Source organism: Chanodichthys erythropterus, chromosome 21, assembly GCF_024489055.1.
Source record: "Chanodichthys erythropterus isolate Z2021 chromosome 21, ASM2448905v1, whole genome shotgun sequence".
Classification (NCBI taxonomy): domain Eukaryota; kingdom Metazoa; phylum Chordata; class Actinopteri; order Cypriniformes; family Xenocyprididae; genus Chanodichthys; species Chanodichthys erythropterus.
Window position 1 is genome coordinate 7,306,800 of NC_090241.1, and position 16,332 is coordinate 7,323,131.

Sequence of the window (16,332 nt, forward strand, 5' to 3'; positions counted from 1 at the left end):
TTTGACAACAACAAACAGATATATCAGAAGGTGACTGCAGATGATTCCTTCTGTAAATTTTGTTATTTCTTACTGTAAACATTAAATGAATTTTAACAGAAGAATGTATACTACAGTAAAAATCTGGCTAACTGTACGTTACTTAAACACATGGTATAAAATAAAAATGTTAAAGAAAATATATTGCAAAAGTTTGATGTACTTTATAATATATGAAGAAAACTATACATAGCCTACCATCAAAGTACAATACAGTTAAAAAATGCACATATTTTTTAGGTATTAAAGTATGATTTAAAGTATGAATGGTCTCATAATTTAATTTTGCCGATAGGGACATTTCCAAAAAGTTTAAGTATTTAACTTTTTTTTTTGTAATTATGTACATTTTAGAGTTTTATGTTGATTAGTTAATAAGATTTATAACATGATTTCATGGTGTCGTGTGTTTGTGTGTGTAAAACTGTTATTATTGACCACATGTGGCTTTGCATTTACCACCTGTTATCAGCACATTTTACAGTAACATTTTTAATAGCTCTATAATAAGCAGGTATAATGACATATACAGTAAGTAACTGTAAAATGTAGCCACCAACATGCCCATAATGCTTGTAACATCATTGTTTTTACAGCAAAGTTCTTATCAGCTGCCCTTTTAAATGCAATAAAATACAAAAGAAAAATTAAAAGCGAACTCTTTGCAGAAATAATATTTAAGAAATTTATTCAAATGCAAAACTTTAAACAAGTGCACGTGACCTTATACCACATGAACATTGTGGTTCTTTAATTTCCAGTCATATCGTTGCTGCATAAGTCAGGTAAGGTTCATGCTGAGCTTTGGTCATTCCTGGTAAAAGCACGTAAGATGAAGGAACAACAGGTCCAGAACCCGGCCAGCCCAGGCAGTTATAGGGCACCATGTGGCCCGGGTTACCCGGAGACGGATGAGCGTGTGGCGCACCGGCCAGAACCCCCATGCCGGGAAACGCGGAGACTCCACCGGGATACCCGAGCAAAGAATAATGTGGGAAAGGTGCAGGCGGTAATTCCGTCATTTTGGAGGACAGGTCGAGAAACGGATAGGGGTTGGCGGACAGGTGGTGGTGACTGAAAAACACCCGAGTAGCAGCAACAGACGTTTTCTCCGCGTTCAGCGAGTCCGTGAGCGCGTCACCGGGTAACCGCGCACTTTTCAACGGGTCGCTGTCACCTAGATTATACGTCACATTAAAATGATACCTGTCTTTTTTGATCAAGGTTTTGGGCTTTCGCCGCGGTCTGTATTTGTAATCCGGGTGTTCTTTCATGTGAACGGCTCGAAGTCGTTTGGCTTCGTCGATAAAAGGTCTTTTTTCAGAGTCTGACAAGAGCTTCCATTCGCCTCCGAGGCGTTTGCTGATCTCAGAGTTGTGCATTTTCGGGTTGTCCAGTGCCATCTTCCGTCTCTGGGCTCTCGACCACACCATAAAAGCGTTCATAGGACGCTTAACATGGTCCATAGGCTTTGCCATTTCTGAAACAGTTTGTCTGGTGCTCCTTTTTCAGTTCAGTCCAACGGAAAGCAGCCCAAAGTTCCTTTCACGCACAGTTCAGTCAGACCTGGATTTTACCTTTGTAACATGGCACCAAAATCTGAGTCTCCGCCTAGAAATAAGTTTTACTATTTGTCAAGTATCACTGACTTACAAAAATGCCATCAGATAGTCCTATTTATCTCTTCAAACAAGTGCCAGTAGTTGGAGTTGTTATCCATGGACGCACGGTGTGTGTGGGAGTCTCTGAAGTGACCTGGGCTTAAAAGCGAATCACACTGCTTAGATTTGTGCCGCCTGCGCTGAGTTTTGAATGAAGTGGGCGTGTCACTTCGGCCTGAGATAAATGCCGTCACTGCGCTGTGAAATCTAGATACTACACGCTGAGCAGCACTGTGAGCCAGTTTTGCACGTCTTCTACTTCGATGAGAATATATCATTATTTAATCTTTAACAGATAATTAGTTCATTGTACAACCCGAATTCCATAAATGTTGGGACTTTTTTTAAAATTTCAATAAAATGAAAACTAAAAGATTTTCAAATCACATGAGGCAATATTTTATTCACAATAGAACATAGATAACATAAATATTTAAATGGAGAAATTTTACACTTTTATCCACAAAATGAGCTAATTTCAAATTTGATGCCTGCTACAGGGTCTCAAAAAGTTGGCAAAGGGGCAACAAATGGCTGAAAAAGCAAGACATTTTGAAAAGTTTCAGCTGGGATGACATCTAGCAACTAATTAAGTTAATTGATATCAGGTTTGTAACATGATTAGCTATAAAAGGGATGTCTCTCAGAATTAAAGATGGGCAGAGAGCTGTGAAAGAGTGAATGAAAAGATTGTGGAATACTTTAAAGGGATAGTTCACCCAAAAATAAAAATTTGATGTTTATCTGCTTACCCCCAGGGCATCCAAGATGTAGGTGACTTTGTTTCTTCAGTTGAACGCAAATGATGATTTTTAACTCCAACCGTTGTGGTCTGTCAGCTGTATAATGCATTGAAACGGTAACAGCATCTATAAGAGTCAAATAAACAAGTACAGACAAATCCTAATTAAACTCTTGTGACGACACATTGATGTCCTAAGACACAAAACGATCGGTTTGTGCAAGAAACCGAACAGTATTTATATAATTTTTTAACCTCTAAAACACCACTATTTCCAGCTGCATTCAGCACCCGGTTAGTAAGGTCAAAAAACGCGCTCTGATGACGGATGTGATGTCTTGCGCTTTGCTTCAATGAGTGCGAGACATCACTTCTGTTGTCAGAGCGCATTCAGACCTCACTAACCGGATGCGCAGGGCGGTTGTACATAGTGGTGTTTTAGAGGTAAAAAGTGACATAAATACTGTTTGGTTTCTCGCACAAACCTATCGTTTCATGTCTTAGGACATCAATGTGTCGTCACAAGCGCAGGGTTTAATTTGGATTTGTCTGTGCGTGTTTTTTGACTCTTATAGATGGTGTTACCGTTTCAATGCATTATACGTCTGACAGACCGCAACGGTTGGAGTTAAAAATCATCATTTGTGTTCTACTGAAGAAACAAAGTCACCTACATCTTGGATGCCCTGGGGGAAAGCAGATAAACATCAAATTTTTATTTTTGGGTGAACTACCCCTTTAAAAACAATGTTCCTCAATGTCAAATTGCAAAGGCTTTGCAAATCTCATCATATACAGTGCATAACATCATCAAAAGATTCAGAGAAACTGGAGAAATCTCTGTGCGTAAGGGACCAGGCCAAAGACCTTTATTGGATGCCGTGGTCTTCAGGGCCTCAGACAATACTGCATCACTCAACGGCATGATTGTGTCAGTGACATTACTAAATGAGACATTACTACAATCCGCCGTGCCATCTGCAGATGCCAACTAAATCTCTATCATGCAAAAAGGAAGCCATATGTGAACATGGTCCAGAAGCGTCGTCGTGTCCTGTGGGCCAAGGCTCTTTTAAAATGGACTGTTTCAAAGTGGAAAAGTGTTCTATGGTCAAATTTGACATTCTTGTTTGAAATCAAGGACGCCGTGTCCTTGGCTAAAAAAGAGGGAGACCTTCCAGCCTGTTATCAGCGTTCAGTTCAAAAGCCAGCATCTCTGATGGTATGAGGGTGCATAAGTGCACACGGTATGGGCAGCTTGCATGTTTTGGAAGGCGCTATGAATGCTGAAAGGTTGTAGAGCAACGTATGCTCCCCTCCAGACGATGTCTATTTCAGGGAAAGCCTTGTGTATTTCAGCAGGATAATGAAAAACCACATACTGCAGCTATTACAACAGCATGAAGAGTCCGGGTGCTGAAATGGCCTGTCTGCTGTCCAGATCTTTCACCTATAGAGAAAAATACATCAAAGATGACCATGAAATCTTCAGCAGCTGGAAACCTATATCAGGCAAGAATGGGACCAAATTCCAACACCAAAACTCCAGAAACCCATAACCTCGATGCCCAGATATCTTCACACTGTTTTGAAAAGAAGAGGAGATGCTACATCATGGTAAACATACCCCTGTCCCAACTATTTTGAGACCTGTATGCATCCTGATGAATGCATTGAAATCACAATGTGTTTTTGTTTTTTAATGTTGTTTAACCTGAGGTGAAAATTTACATTTACAATTATTGCATTATCCAAAGTGACTTACATCGCATTGAAGGTGTGCATTTTATCAGTTCATTTCCTGGGACATAGTTATTTTAAGAATATATAAATTAGCCCTCCAAGGCTAAATGGATATACAGGTGCTGGTCATATAATTAGAATATTGTGAAAAAGTTCATTTTTTTTATTGTAAATTATGTTAAAAAATGCCGGAGTCAGCGCATCAAGAGTCACCACACTCAGACATCTTCAGGAAAAGGACTACCAAGCTTCTTCTGAAACAGAAACAACGTCAGAAGCATCTTACCTGGGCTAAGGAGAAAAAGAACTGGACAGTGAACAGTGGTCGAAAGTCCTCTTTTCAGATAAAAGTAAATTTTGCATTTCATGTTGAAATCATGGTCCCAGAGACTGAAGGAAGACTGGAGAGGCACAGAATCCAAGCTGCTTGAAGTCTAGTGGGAAGTTTCTGAAGTTAGTAATGATTTGGGGGGCCGTAACGTCTGCTGGTGTTGGTCCATTGTGTTTTATCAAGTGCAAAGTCAATGCAGCCATCTTCCAGGAGATTTTGGAGCACTTTATGCTTCCATCTGCTGACAAGCTTTATGGAGATGCTGATTTCCTTTTTCAGCAGGACTTTAGCACCTGCCCACAGTGCAAAAACCACTTCCAAGTGGTTTGTTGACCATGATATGACTGTAGTTTATTGGCCAGCCAACATGCCTGACCCCTGAATCTATGGGATATTTGAAGAAAGATGAGAAACAGTCGATCCAACAATATACAGATGATCTGAAGGCTCAATAGTGCCTCAGCAGTGCCACAGGCTGATCACTTCCATGCCACACTTCACTGATGCTGTAATTTGTGCTAGGAGCAAGTCATTTGCTGTAATATGTGCTGCCGACCAAGTATTGAGTGTACAAATGAACATACTTTAAAGAACTTGAACTTTTCTGTTTTGAAAATCCATTTTTTGATTGATCTTATGAAATATTCTAATATTTTGAGATACTGGATTTTGGACTTTCATGAGCTGTACGCTGTAATCAAAATTAAAAAAAAAAAAAACTTTTCATTTTTAAAAATAATTTACAATAAAAAAATGAACTTTTTCACGATATTCTAATTATATGACCAGCACCTGTATAAATAAATACTTGGCTGAAAAGAAGTTGTCACTTTTGTTTTGGCAACTCAGTGCTTAACCACTACATTTCCTCAGATACTGTGCCATTAAAAGACACCCAGAGAAGTTCAGTTTTGTGTCCAACTGCAGGTCATATGCGTTTTTCCGTTACTATGTGATTATGATGCATTTTGTTGAATGGCTTTCAATATTAGAGGGTTTCTAGAGAAGGGAAGTGCTTATTATTAAGACAAGCAAGTGGAAATTCGACACTGTTGTTTCTGTTAATGGTGTCTCTTTGTTCATCTCCATAATCTGCTTGTAACCATGGATGTACTATTTGCAGACGATCAGCCTCACATCCTTGTAATATAAACTACTCAAGCCCAAATTGGCAGCAATAAAGCATAACAGCTTAACTGTGCTTCTTATAAAAGTATATTAAATAACTGGATGGCATTTACATGCAATGTGATGAGGTCATGTGACAATGTAGAATATTACTGGTTACAATGTTTATTATGGTTACAATGTTAACTAGTATTTATTACAAACATAGCCCTGTGATCTCTTTTTTCACTCAAGTACAATAAACATTGACACTAGTCAATGTGTTTTCATTGTATTTCATTATTGCATACACAAATGAACAAGAAATCAAACCATGTTTTCATCAACAGGAAGTGATAAGATCCTTTTGTAATTGGAGCGGTCACACCCTGAGAACTAGGAGGTGTCTGTCATGAGTCAGGACCACACAGAACAATATGCTCCGGAGTAATTAAAGGAACAAATGACTCTTAAAACCGGCTCTGTGTTTAGCCTCCTTTTATTCTCCTGAAAACATCTTGGAACGCATCTTGGAACTGCATGAGTGCTCTCGGTTATCTCTCAAAGAGAAGCTTATTTAGCAGAAAGGAAAAGAAGGTCCTTTGGAGAGAGCGGAAGAAAAGAACAATGCGTTAAAAGGAGAAATCCTTTAATTTTCAGCTAGAAGAAGGGCCATTGTATATGTCCAGCTTTGCCCTGCCTTCAGTACTTCATCTCCACTGCGCTTTGACAGAACAACCAAAGCTTTTAGAGCTTTAAACATTTGTGTTCTAAAGAACATTAACGTGTTGCAGAAAGAATCAGTTATATAACTGTGCAAAAGAAAGTAGCATTATAACAATATTGATAAACTATATATTTACTGAAGAAAATGTACATGGTGCAAAGGATTGGGAAAAATGAGTTCATGAGTGTAAATTTGTACTGAATTGGCAACAACACACAGAAACCTAAATTGGAGTTTGAAATATTATTACAGGAATAGGAATTTGCTGAATAGTACTTCAATGCATTCATGGGAAAAGTTTTGGGAAGCGAGAATTCAAAATATGTTTTGACAAACTTTGCTCTTCCAGTTAAAAATGTAACTCTTTACAATAAGGTTTCATTAGTTAACTACTTTAGTTAACATGAACTAAGAATGAAATTTCCAAAAATGAAATTTCTGTCATTAATTACTCACGCTTATATCGTTCCAAACCCGTAAGACCTTCGTTTAACTTCAGAACACAAATTAGGATATTTTTGCTGAAATTCGAGAGCTTTCTGACCTCTTTATGGACAGCAACGTCATAACCAATTTCAAGGCCCAGAAAAGTAGTAAAGACATTGTTAAAATAGTCCATGTGTCTACAGTGGTTCAACCTTAATGTTCTGAAGCGAGGAGAATACTTTTTGTCCGCAAAAACAAAACAAAAATAGCGACTTTATTCAACAATTTATTTTCTTCCCTGTCAGTCTCTTCTACGCAATTGATGTATTGAACGCAGTGAAGTGCTTCCAGGTTCTACGTCAGAGCGGCAACTCATTATTGGCCGGCTCCTGCATCAGCATCACACGCGTGTGTCGATGTACAGCTTCGGCCAATGCTGAGCTGGTGGTCTGATGTAGAACCCGGAAGCGCTGCACTGTGTTTACATACATTTCTTTGAATTTTAGTTTAATTTATTGTTATTCGTTGGGGTAGCACATTACAAGTAACATGTGTTACGTAATCAGATTACTTTTTTTAAGTACCGAGTAAAGTAATGGATTACTTTTCAATTAACAACAAAATATCTCAGTGACTTTTTCAAATAATTAACGTGTTACTTTGTTTTCCCATTTATTGACTGAGAGCTCTCCCGTCCCCATGTTGAGAGAAATCAGGAGTTAGTGCAGAGGTGTTGTGTGTGCTGTGTGAACATGATGCTTATTGTAGTTCTAGACTAAATGTGGAAATGCATTTACTCATCTCACTTGCACAAAAACAGATTCAGTATCCCTCAAAATAAATAAAAACAGTGAAATGCAAACTGCAATAAATTAAGATTTATTTAACAAAGTTCAGGAGGAGCACGTTCATATAATCAACCAATCAGCACAAGAGGAAGCCGGTGTATATAGGCATCCCTCACCTCTGTCCCGCGACAGTTTCACAGCATCCCTCCACCACCCCATCGCCTCACTCTTGGCTGATTTCTATCCCAGTCAAGGAGGGGGAGTACATGGGTTTGGGCCAAATTCCGAGCTCGGAGCCCTCCCCAGGACAGCACGCCAAATAAGCATAAATTACTATATCTGATTTCATGTACGTGTAATAAATGTTAAATTATATTAAATGATTTTTAATCTCACTTTGTTAACCAGTGTCTTTGCTGCTGACCTTTAATACAAATATACTTTATGTGTTTAATCTCACTTTATTAACCAGTGCCTTTGCTGCTGACCTTTAATACAAATATACTTTATGTGTTTAATCTCACTTTATTAACCAGTGCCTTTGCTGCTGACCTTTGATGATTCAATTAAACCATACTAATAAGCAAAAACGACTTTAGTTAAACATCATATTTGTGTTTCATTTTTTGTTAAGAGTGTTGAACCTTCTCCTCCTGTGTCCTATCTTCTGTAATCCAGAATGGCAGCACAGCTGAAAGGTTTGTTTGAGCTGCACCCTCTACTGTACAGGCCTGAATTTGCATTTCCTTCAGCATGAGGCTTATATTTATTTCACTTTTGGTGTGAAAGGGCCTTCACATTTGCTAAAAATAGAATCTTTTTGTTATCAAAAACAAACAAGCAAGCCCAGCCCAGGTGAGAAAAAGTAACTCAAAAGTAATGTAACACATTACTTTAAAGGTGCCCTAGATTGTTTTTTTACAAGATGTAATAAAAGTCCTAGGTGTCCCCTGAATGTGTCTGTGAAGTTTCAGCTCAAAATACCCCATAGATTTTTTTTTAATTAATTTTTTTAGCTGCCTATTTTGGGGCATCATTAACTATGCACTGATTTTTTCAGCACGGCCCCTTTAAGAGATGCGTTCCCTCTGCCCCACCAGCACTCGACTATATACATCGCATAAACAAAGTTTACACAGCTAATATAACCCTCAAATGGATCTTTACAAGATGTTCGTCATGCATGCTGTATGCATGCTTCAAATTATGTGAGTAAAGTATTTATTTAGATGGTTACGTTTGATTTTGTGTGAGTTTGAGGCTATGCTCTGTGGTTAACGGCTAATTCTACACTGTTGGAGAGATTTATAAAGAATGAAGTTGTGTTTATGCATTATACAGACTGCACGTGTTTAAAAATGAAAATTGCAACGACTCTCGTCTCCGTGAATACAGTAAGAAACGATGGTAACTTTAACCACATTTAACAGTAACTTACATTAGCAACATGCTAACAAAACATTTAGAAAGACAATTTACAAATATCACTAAAAATATCATGATATCATGGATCATGTCAGTTATTATTGCTCCATCTGCCATTTTTCGCTGTTGTTCTTGCTTGCTTACCTTGTCTGTGCACAGATCCAGCCGTTAATACTGCCTTTCCTTGTCTAATGCGTCGAATGGGCTGGCATTATGCAAATATTGGGGTCATACATATTAATGACCCCGACTGTTACGTAACAGTCGGTGTTATGTTGAGATCCGAGTGTTTTCCGGAAGTCTTTTAAACAAATGAGATTTATATAAGAAGGAGGAAACAATGGAGTTTGAGACTCACTGTATGTCTTTTCCATGTACTGAACTCGTTATTCAACTATGCCAAGATAAATTCAGTTTTTCATTCGAGGGCACCTTTAAATAAAAAGTAACTAAGTCAAGCAATTAGTTACTTTTATAGGGAGTAACCCTATAGACCCCTTAATCGCCTACGTCACTGTGACGTAACCGCTCTAGCTGGAGGCAAAACATAAGGAAGAACTAATAGCAGGCACACTAAAAGTTTGAGGTTTGGACTTTAAAATGTCGTCTTGTTGTGTTTTTGGCTGCCAGAATAGAAGGAACAGGACTTTTGGCTAAAAACTAAAGTTTTACCAGATCCCAGCAGACATTCCTTCACAGAAATCAAAAAGATAATTGTGGTTGAAAGCAATACGGCGTACAGACTGAAAGGAGACGATCATAAATAATACTCGTGTTTGCAGTGCACACTTCATATCGGGTAAAATAATTGATGCATATGTAATGGTGTGTTGGCTGAAAGTCGCCAACTTTCAGCGCACTAGCTAGCTTAAAGGAACACTACACTTTTTTTGAAAATGGGCTAATTTTCCAACTCCCCTAGAGTTAAACAGTTGAGTTTTACCGTTTTAGAATCCATTCAGCCGATCTCCGGTTCTGGCGGTAACACTTTTAGCATAGCTTAGCATAGTTCATTGAATCTGATTAGACCGTTAGCATTGCGCTTAAAAATGACCAAAGAGTTTTGATATTTTTCCTATTTAAAACTTGACTCTTCTGTAGTTACATCGTGTACTAAGACCGGCGGAAAATGAAAAGTTGTGATTTTCTAGGCTGATATGGCTAGGAACTATACTCTCATTCAGGCGTAATAATCAAGGAACTTTGCTGCCGTTCCATGGCTGCAGCAGTGCAATGATATTACGCAGCGCCTGTGAGCCTCTGCTTGCACAGGGAACGTGCCTTGCAACCATGGAGACGTTTGTGAGAGACTCTGCGTAATATCATTGCACTGCTGCAGCCATGGAACGGCAGCAAAATTCCTTGATTATTATGCTGGAATGAGAGTATAGTTCCTAGCCATATCAGCCTAGAAAATTTTCCGCCGGTCTTAGTACACGATGTAACTACAGAAGAGTCAAGTTTTAAATAGGAAAAATATCCAAACTCTTTGGTCATTTTTAAGCGCAATGCTAACGGTCTAATCAGATTCAATGAACTATGCTAAGCTATGCTAAAAGTGGTACCGCCAGAACCGGAGATCGGCTGAATGGATTCGAAAACGGTAAAACTCAACTCTAGGGGAGTTGGAAAATGAGCCTATTTTCAAAAAAAGTGGAGTGTTCCTTTAAATGTTAATGTGTGTTGCATCCTTTGAATGGTCTATTAAAATAATCCACATTGCTAGCCATAATCATAGTTAGCCCAGCGTTAGGTTACATTAGACAATAAGCCTTTTTGCCTCCAGCTAAGCCCCGCCCACCAGGAAACATTGCAATGTCTACAAACTTTTAAGGGGTCTATATTGTAACACATTACTTTTAAAAGTAACTTTCCCCAACACTGCTTATATCCAAGTTAGCACCAGGAATGGATTTGAAATTCTCCGGGTCCAATAACCAATCATGAAACCTTAAAAAGTATCGAGTCACACTGCGCATGAAACAGTCTGATCATTTGAATGAATTCCACTTGAAATGTCTATAACATACAGCATCCTTCAGCATTGACGACATGCAGTATCTACCACAACATACGGCCACCCAGCGCTTGACGTGCTTTCGGGCCGCCATTACAGGGGTCCTGAGTCTTTTCACCCACTCCAGCGTCGAGCACACAGCCCTCCCATGACGAACCCAGAATCCAGCTGACATCACAAGCTGTTTTGTTGGCTGTCCTTTGTAGGCCGTAATGAATCCAGTGAATGTGAAAGGAGATAAAAGGACAGCTCCAGTGAGAGTGAAGGATGGTCACACTGTGTGGCTAATGTTCTGAAGGGTTTCACTGTGGAGAATGGTAACAATGGGAGCAAATGGCAGGACAATGACCAGTGTTTTTGTCCACTCAATTTGTCTGAGGTCCTTCAACCTAATCACATTCACTCAGAGTCATTTGAAGGTTTTGTTCGAAACAGAAACTGCTGAGAGTTTGGGCCTGTGAACAAAAGGACAGAAAGGGGAAGAATCCCCATCTATCACCATGACAGCTGGACTTTAAGACAGGGATTTGGGTCCAAAGAAAACACGGGATGAATGGAGAGGATTGGAGAGAAAAGCCAACGTTTATTCTCTCAAAAAGTCATCAGACATGCTCGACCATCACGTGCATGAGAACGGCTTGAGTTGTTGTTGTTGTTGAAGTTCTTTGTTATGGACTATGAAACCTTGAAAAAATTTTTGGAGGTTAAATTTATACAATTGATGACAAACTCTTCTATAATTAGCTTTGTAATTACATATTTCAAGCTCTTAAATACATAACGCTTTTTAGTTGTCACAGAAAATTGTTTTTAATTCACTTTTTTTTTTTTTTTTTCAAATAAACTACTTAGTTTTCTTATAAGGCATGCACTACAACAAACGTGAGGTCCACAAAGGGAAACAGCATGGTATATTTAAATTATATTTATTATTAAATTAAATATATGAAATTATGTTTAAAACAGAATTAAGTGGAAACAAAATAATGTAAAGATATCAAAGATAAATATCCCTAATACGTAAAATACTAGACAAGTAAAAATGAATGAATGAAAAAGTTACAAAAATATGATAGAGTGCATAACATAAAGTGATCATGTTCCCAAGCGATTATAAATCGCAATCTCTCTATACTGTATTTATGATGTTTAGCTTCTCATTTTAATAGAAAACTGAAATAATCAAAATATTTTAAAATTCATTTTAAAGGGGTGGTTCATTCCGATTTGAATTTTTTAACTTTAGTTAGTGTGTAATGTTGCTGCTTGAGCATAAACAGTATCTGCAAAGTTACAGCGCTGAAAGTTTAATGCAAACTGAGATATTGTTATGGCAGTTTAATGCCTACAATTATGACCGGTTTGTACTACAACAAGCTTCTTTTCCGGATTGGTGACATCATAAACCCTGCAATTAACATAAACACTGCCCCCGGGAACACACAACAAAGTGGGCGAGGCCATGTCTGTGTTTGGCCTACCTAGAGATGCTGGACTTCGGGAACAATGTTTAAAATGTATGTTTAATTCTGTTCCTGACCATTATAATAATAATTTAGCTGTCTGTGCTGCACATTTTACGGAAGACAGCTTCCAGCTATTACTGAAAGATGAAAGCAGTTCCCACTTTAAAAGCAGAAGCTGCTGTTTATGGGCCTCAAACTGTAAGTATGTTTTATTGTTTATAAAGTTATATCGTTTCTGGGATGCAAACAAAGACCAACGTGGTTTGGCTTCACTAGCCAGTTAGCTAAATTCTATTTCATACTTCTCCAACAAATGCCTACAAACACCAAAAAACTTCTATGTAATCATACCAGCGAACTTCTGTTGGTGTTTGTTGGCGTTTCTGTTATCAGTGTACAGCATTGTTACATTATGGCTTTTATGTTGTGTTTACCCACAAATTAAACAATACCGTTACAAAAATGCTACTACTCAGTCATGTATTCAGCTACAGTAAAGCTTTAATCAGGATAAAACTGTATATTGAAAACTAACATAAACAGCAGTAACATTTACAAGAGACAGCATATCTAAACACACTAACACAAATATAAAACAAAAATACTTACCATTCATAAACATCCTTTAAAAGCCGTGCTTGCAGAGGTTCTGCTTGACCCTCTTCATTACTGCTATCTGGGTCTGATTCGGGCTCAAATTCATACAGCAATATTGACGCCATTATTTACATTTCCACCGAAGCACATGCTACTATTGCCCGTAATAGTAAGGGTTGTGGTGTTTCCCGTCAATGCGAATCATGACAACGTTTTCCGAATCACAATACACAGGGCCAGCTAACCAATCTGAGCCCATTACGTATTTCTGATGGAGGGGTTTCATAGAACCTGGAACTTAACAGAGCGTTTTTAGGCGAAGGGAAACAGCAGTGTAGATTAAAGGTAAAATATATGAAAAATACAGTGTTTTTGAAAAAGCATTAAGACATGTTAAATTGCACCCCATAAACACAGTAAAGCCTAGAAAAATGGTTCCCAAACCTGTCCTGGAGGACCCCCAGCCCTGCACATTTTGTATGTCTCCCTCATATATCACACCTGATTAAACTCATGTGCTCATTTGTAGAAACTGCAAGACCTGAAATGGGTGTATCAGAAGTAGGGAGACATACAAAATGTGCAGGGCTGGGGGTCCTCCAGGACAGAAAAAAAAAGAAAGAAAAAAAAAAAACAGTGAACCACCACTTTAAATAATGTTAACGTTAATACATACACAATGGAAGTCTATGGGAGCAACACATTCTTGTTTGTTAAAGCTCTAATATTAATTCTTACATACAAAAATGTATCATATTTTTAGTAGCTTTAGTGGAGCAAACTTTTATACCGGTGCAATGCTTTGCCCCTCTGACGTCTACTGTAAGAGCTTTACTGTAAATGCATTGGGAAATGACAGAAATCACAGATGCCGTCAGTAGAACTTAATTAGGTTTGAACTATAGGAAAATCATTTTAGTGTGTCGAGTGCAATCAGTTATCAATCTACATTGTCACTGCAGACTGCAGCGGTCCAAAAGAGAAGCGAACAGCTGCTTTCCATGTCACACTGATTTCTAAAGGCACGGTCACCTTCATCAGGGCATTGTGCAGCTTTGCAACTGATATTAAGACCGTGCCATAAGACACAGAATGGAGGTGGTAGCATAACCAATGCTTCTCTCCCTGGTTCTTTAAGCAATTTGCTACAGAAAAGCAATTTCTGTCAGAAAGTGTTTTGTTTAGAAGAGTTAACTATAGTTATTTTGTTCTGTTCATAAGGAAATGGCACATATAAAACAACATGATAAACTACTCCTAAATGTTTTGGGATACTTAGGCCACACCTAAAATGTCTTTATGTCTTCACATTAGAATACAAAATAAATCAAGCAGTGTCTGCAAAAACAAACTTTTCTGAGCCAATGGTCCAGTTATTTAAAGTTGTCATGAAATGGAAGTTGTGATAGTCTTTTCATTCCTATCGTGATGTATATTCGAGTGAAACAGCTTCTCAAACAAGGAAAAATGTAGGGACTTAATTTTGTCCAAGGGGAATTAATTGGATGGTTGTGGTTTGCTATTGGTCGATCTCATGTGAGTGACAGGTTGTCCTGCCTTTCGTTGCAAGAGGGAGGGGAAGTCGATTTGATTAAAAAAAAATTCCATAAAAAAAAAAAAAAAAAATTGTCAAAGGTGATTTTTAGTGGCTATATGAAGTCTGTTCTCCTCAATTTCAAACTGGTGTCCTAACCACAGATGTTGCTTGACGTGCGAGAACAATGAGGTTCATTCTCGTGTGTTAAACAGCATATTTGAGCTTCTTCAAGAACCAACGAGGTCCATTTGTGTGTTACGCAGCACGTTTGAGCTTCCGGAAGAACCAACAAGGTTCATTCTTGTGTGTTACACTGCATGTTTGAGCTTCCGGAAGAACCAACGAGGTTCATTCTTGTGTGTTACCCAGCACATTTGAGCTTCCGGAAGAACCAACGAGGTTCATTCTTGTGTGTTACCCAGCACATTTGAGCTTCCGGAAGAACCAACGAGGTTCATTCTCGTGTGTTACACAGCATGTTTGAGCTTCCGGAAGAACCAACGAGGTTCATTCTCATGTGTTACACAGCATGTTTGAGCTTCCGGAAGAACCAACAAGGTTCATTCTCATGTGTTACACAGCATGTTTGAGCTTCCAGAAGAACCATCGAGGTTCATTCTCATGTGTTACCCAGTACATTTGAGCTTCCGGAAGAACTAACGAGGTTCATTCTCATGTGTTACACAGCATGTTTGAGCTTCCGGAAGAACCAACGAGGTTCATTCTCATGTGTTACACAGCATGTTTGAGCTTCCGGAAGAACCAACGAGGTTCATTCTCGTGTGTTACACAGCACGTTTGAGCTTCCGGAAGAACCAACAAGGTTCATTCTTGTGTATTATGCACCACGTCTGAGCTTCCGGAAGAACCAATGAGGTCCATTTGTGTGTTACGCAGCACGTTTGAGCTTCCGGAAGAACCAACAAGGTTCATTCTTGTGTATTATGCACCACGTCTGAGCTTCCGGAAGAACCAATGAGGTCCATTTGTGTGTTACGCAGACATTCGAGCTTCCCGAAGAACTAACGAGGTTCATTTTCATGTGTTACACAGCATGTTTGAGCTTCCGGAAGAACCAACGAGGTTCATTCTCATGTGTTACACAGCATGTTTGAGCTTCCGGAAGAACTAACGAGGTTCATTCTTGTGTATTACACAGCATGTTTGAGCTTCCGGAAGAACCAACGAGGTTCATTCTCATGTGTTACACAACATGTTTGAGCTTCCAGAAGAACCATCGAGGTTCATTCTTGTGTGTTACACAGCACATTTGAGCTTCCGGAAGAACCAACGAGGTTCATTCTCATGTGTTACACAGCATGTTTGAGCTTCCGGAAGAACCAATGAGGTCCATTTGTGTGTTACACAGCATGTTTGAGCTTCCGGAAGAACCAATGAGGTTCATTCTTGTGTGTTACACAGCATGTTTGAGCTTCCGGAAGAACCAACGAGGTTCATTCTCATGTGTTACACAACATGTTTGAGCTTCCAGAAGAACCATCGAGGTTCATTCTTGTGTGTTACACAGCACATTTGAGCTTCCGGAAGAACTAACGAGGTTAATTTTCATGTGTTACACAGCATGTTTGAGCTTCCGGAAGAACCAATGAGGTCCATTTGTGTGTTACACAGCATGTTTGAGCTTCCGGAAGAACCAATGAGGTTCATTCTTGTGTGTTACACAGCATGTTCGAGCTTCCGGAAGAACCAACGAGGTTCATTCTTG

The 16,332-nt window shown here is 38.8% G+C and overlaps 1 protein-coding gene across 1 annotated transcript; it reads right to left on the minus strand.

Annotated features, from left to right (window-relative positions):
• Positions 1-763: 763 nt before the first annotated feature.
• sox21a (SRY-box transcription factor 21a) lies at positions 764-1,800 on the minus strand. The gene has a single exon (XM_067373780.1). The coding sequence runs from the start codon at positions 1,515-1,517 to the stop codon at positions 801-803; it is 717 nt and encodes a 238-aa protein (XP_067229881.1). The 5' UTR covers positions 1,518-1,800; the 3' UTR covers positions 764-800.
• Positions 1,801-16,332: the final 14,532 nt, after the last annotated feature.

Coding starts and splice junctions, on each gene's coding strand:
- sox21a (XM_067373780.1), bottom strand. CDS start 1,517: ATGGCAAAGCCTATGGACCATGTTAAGCGTCCTATGAACGCTTTTATG.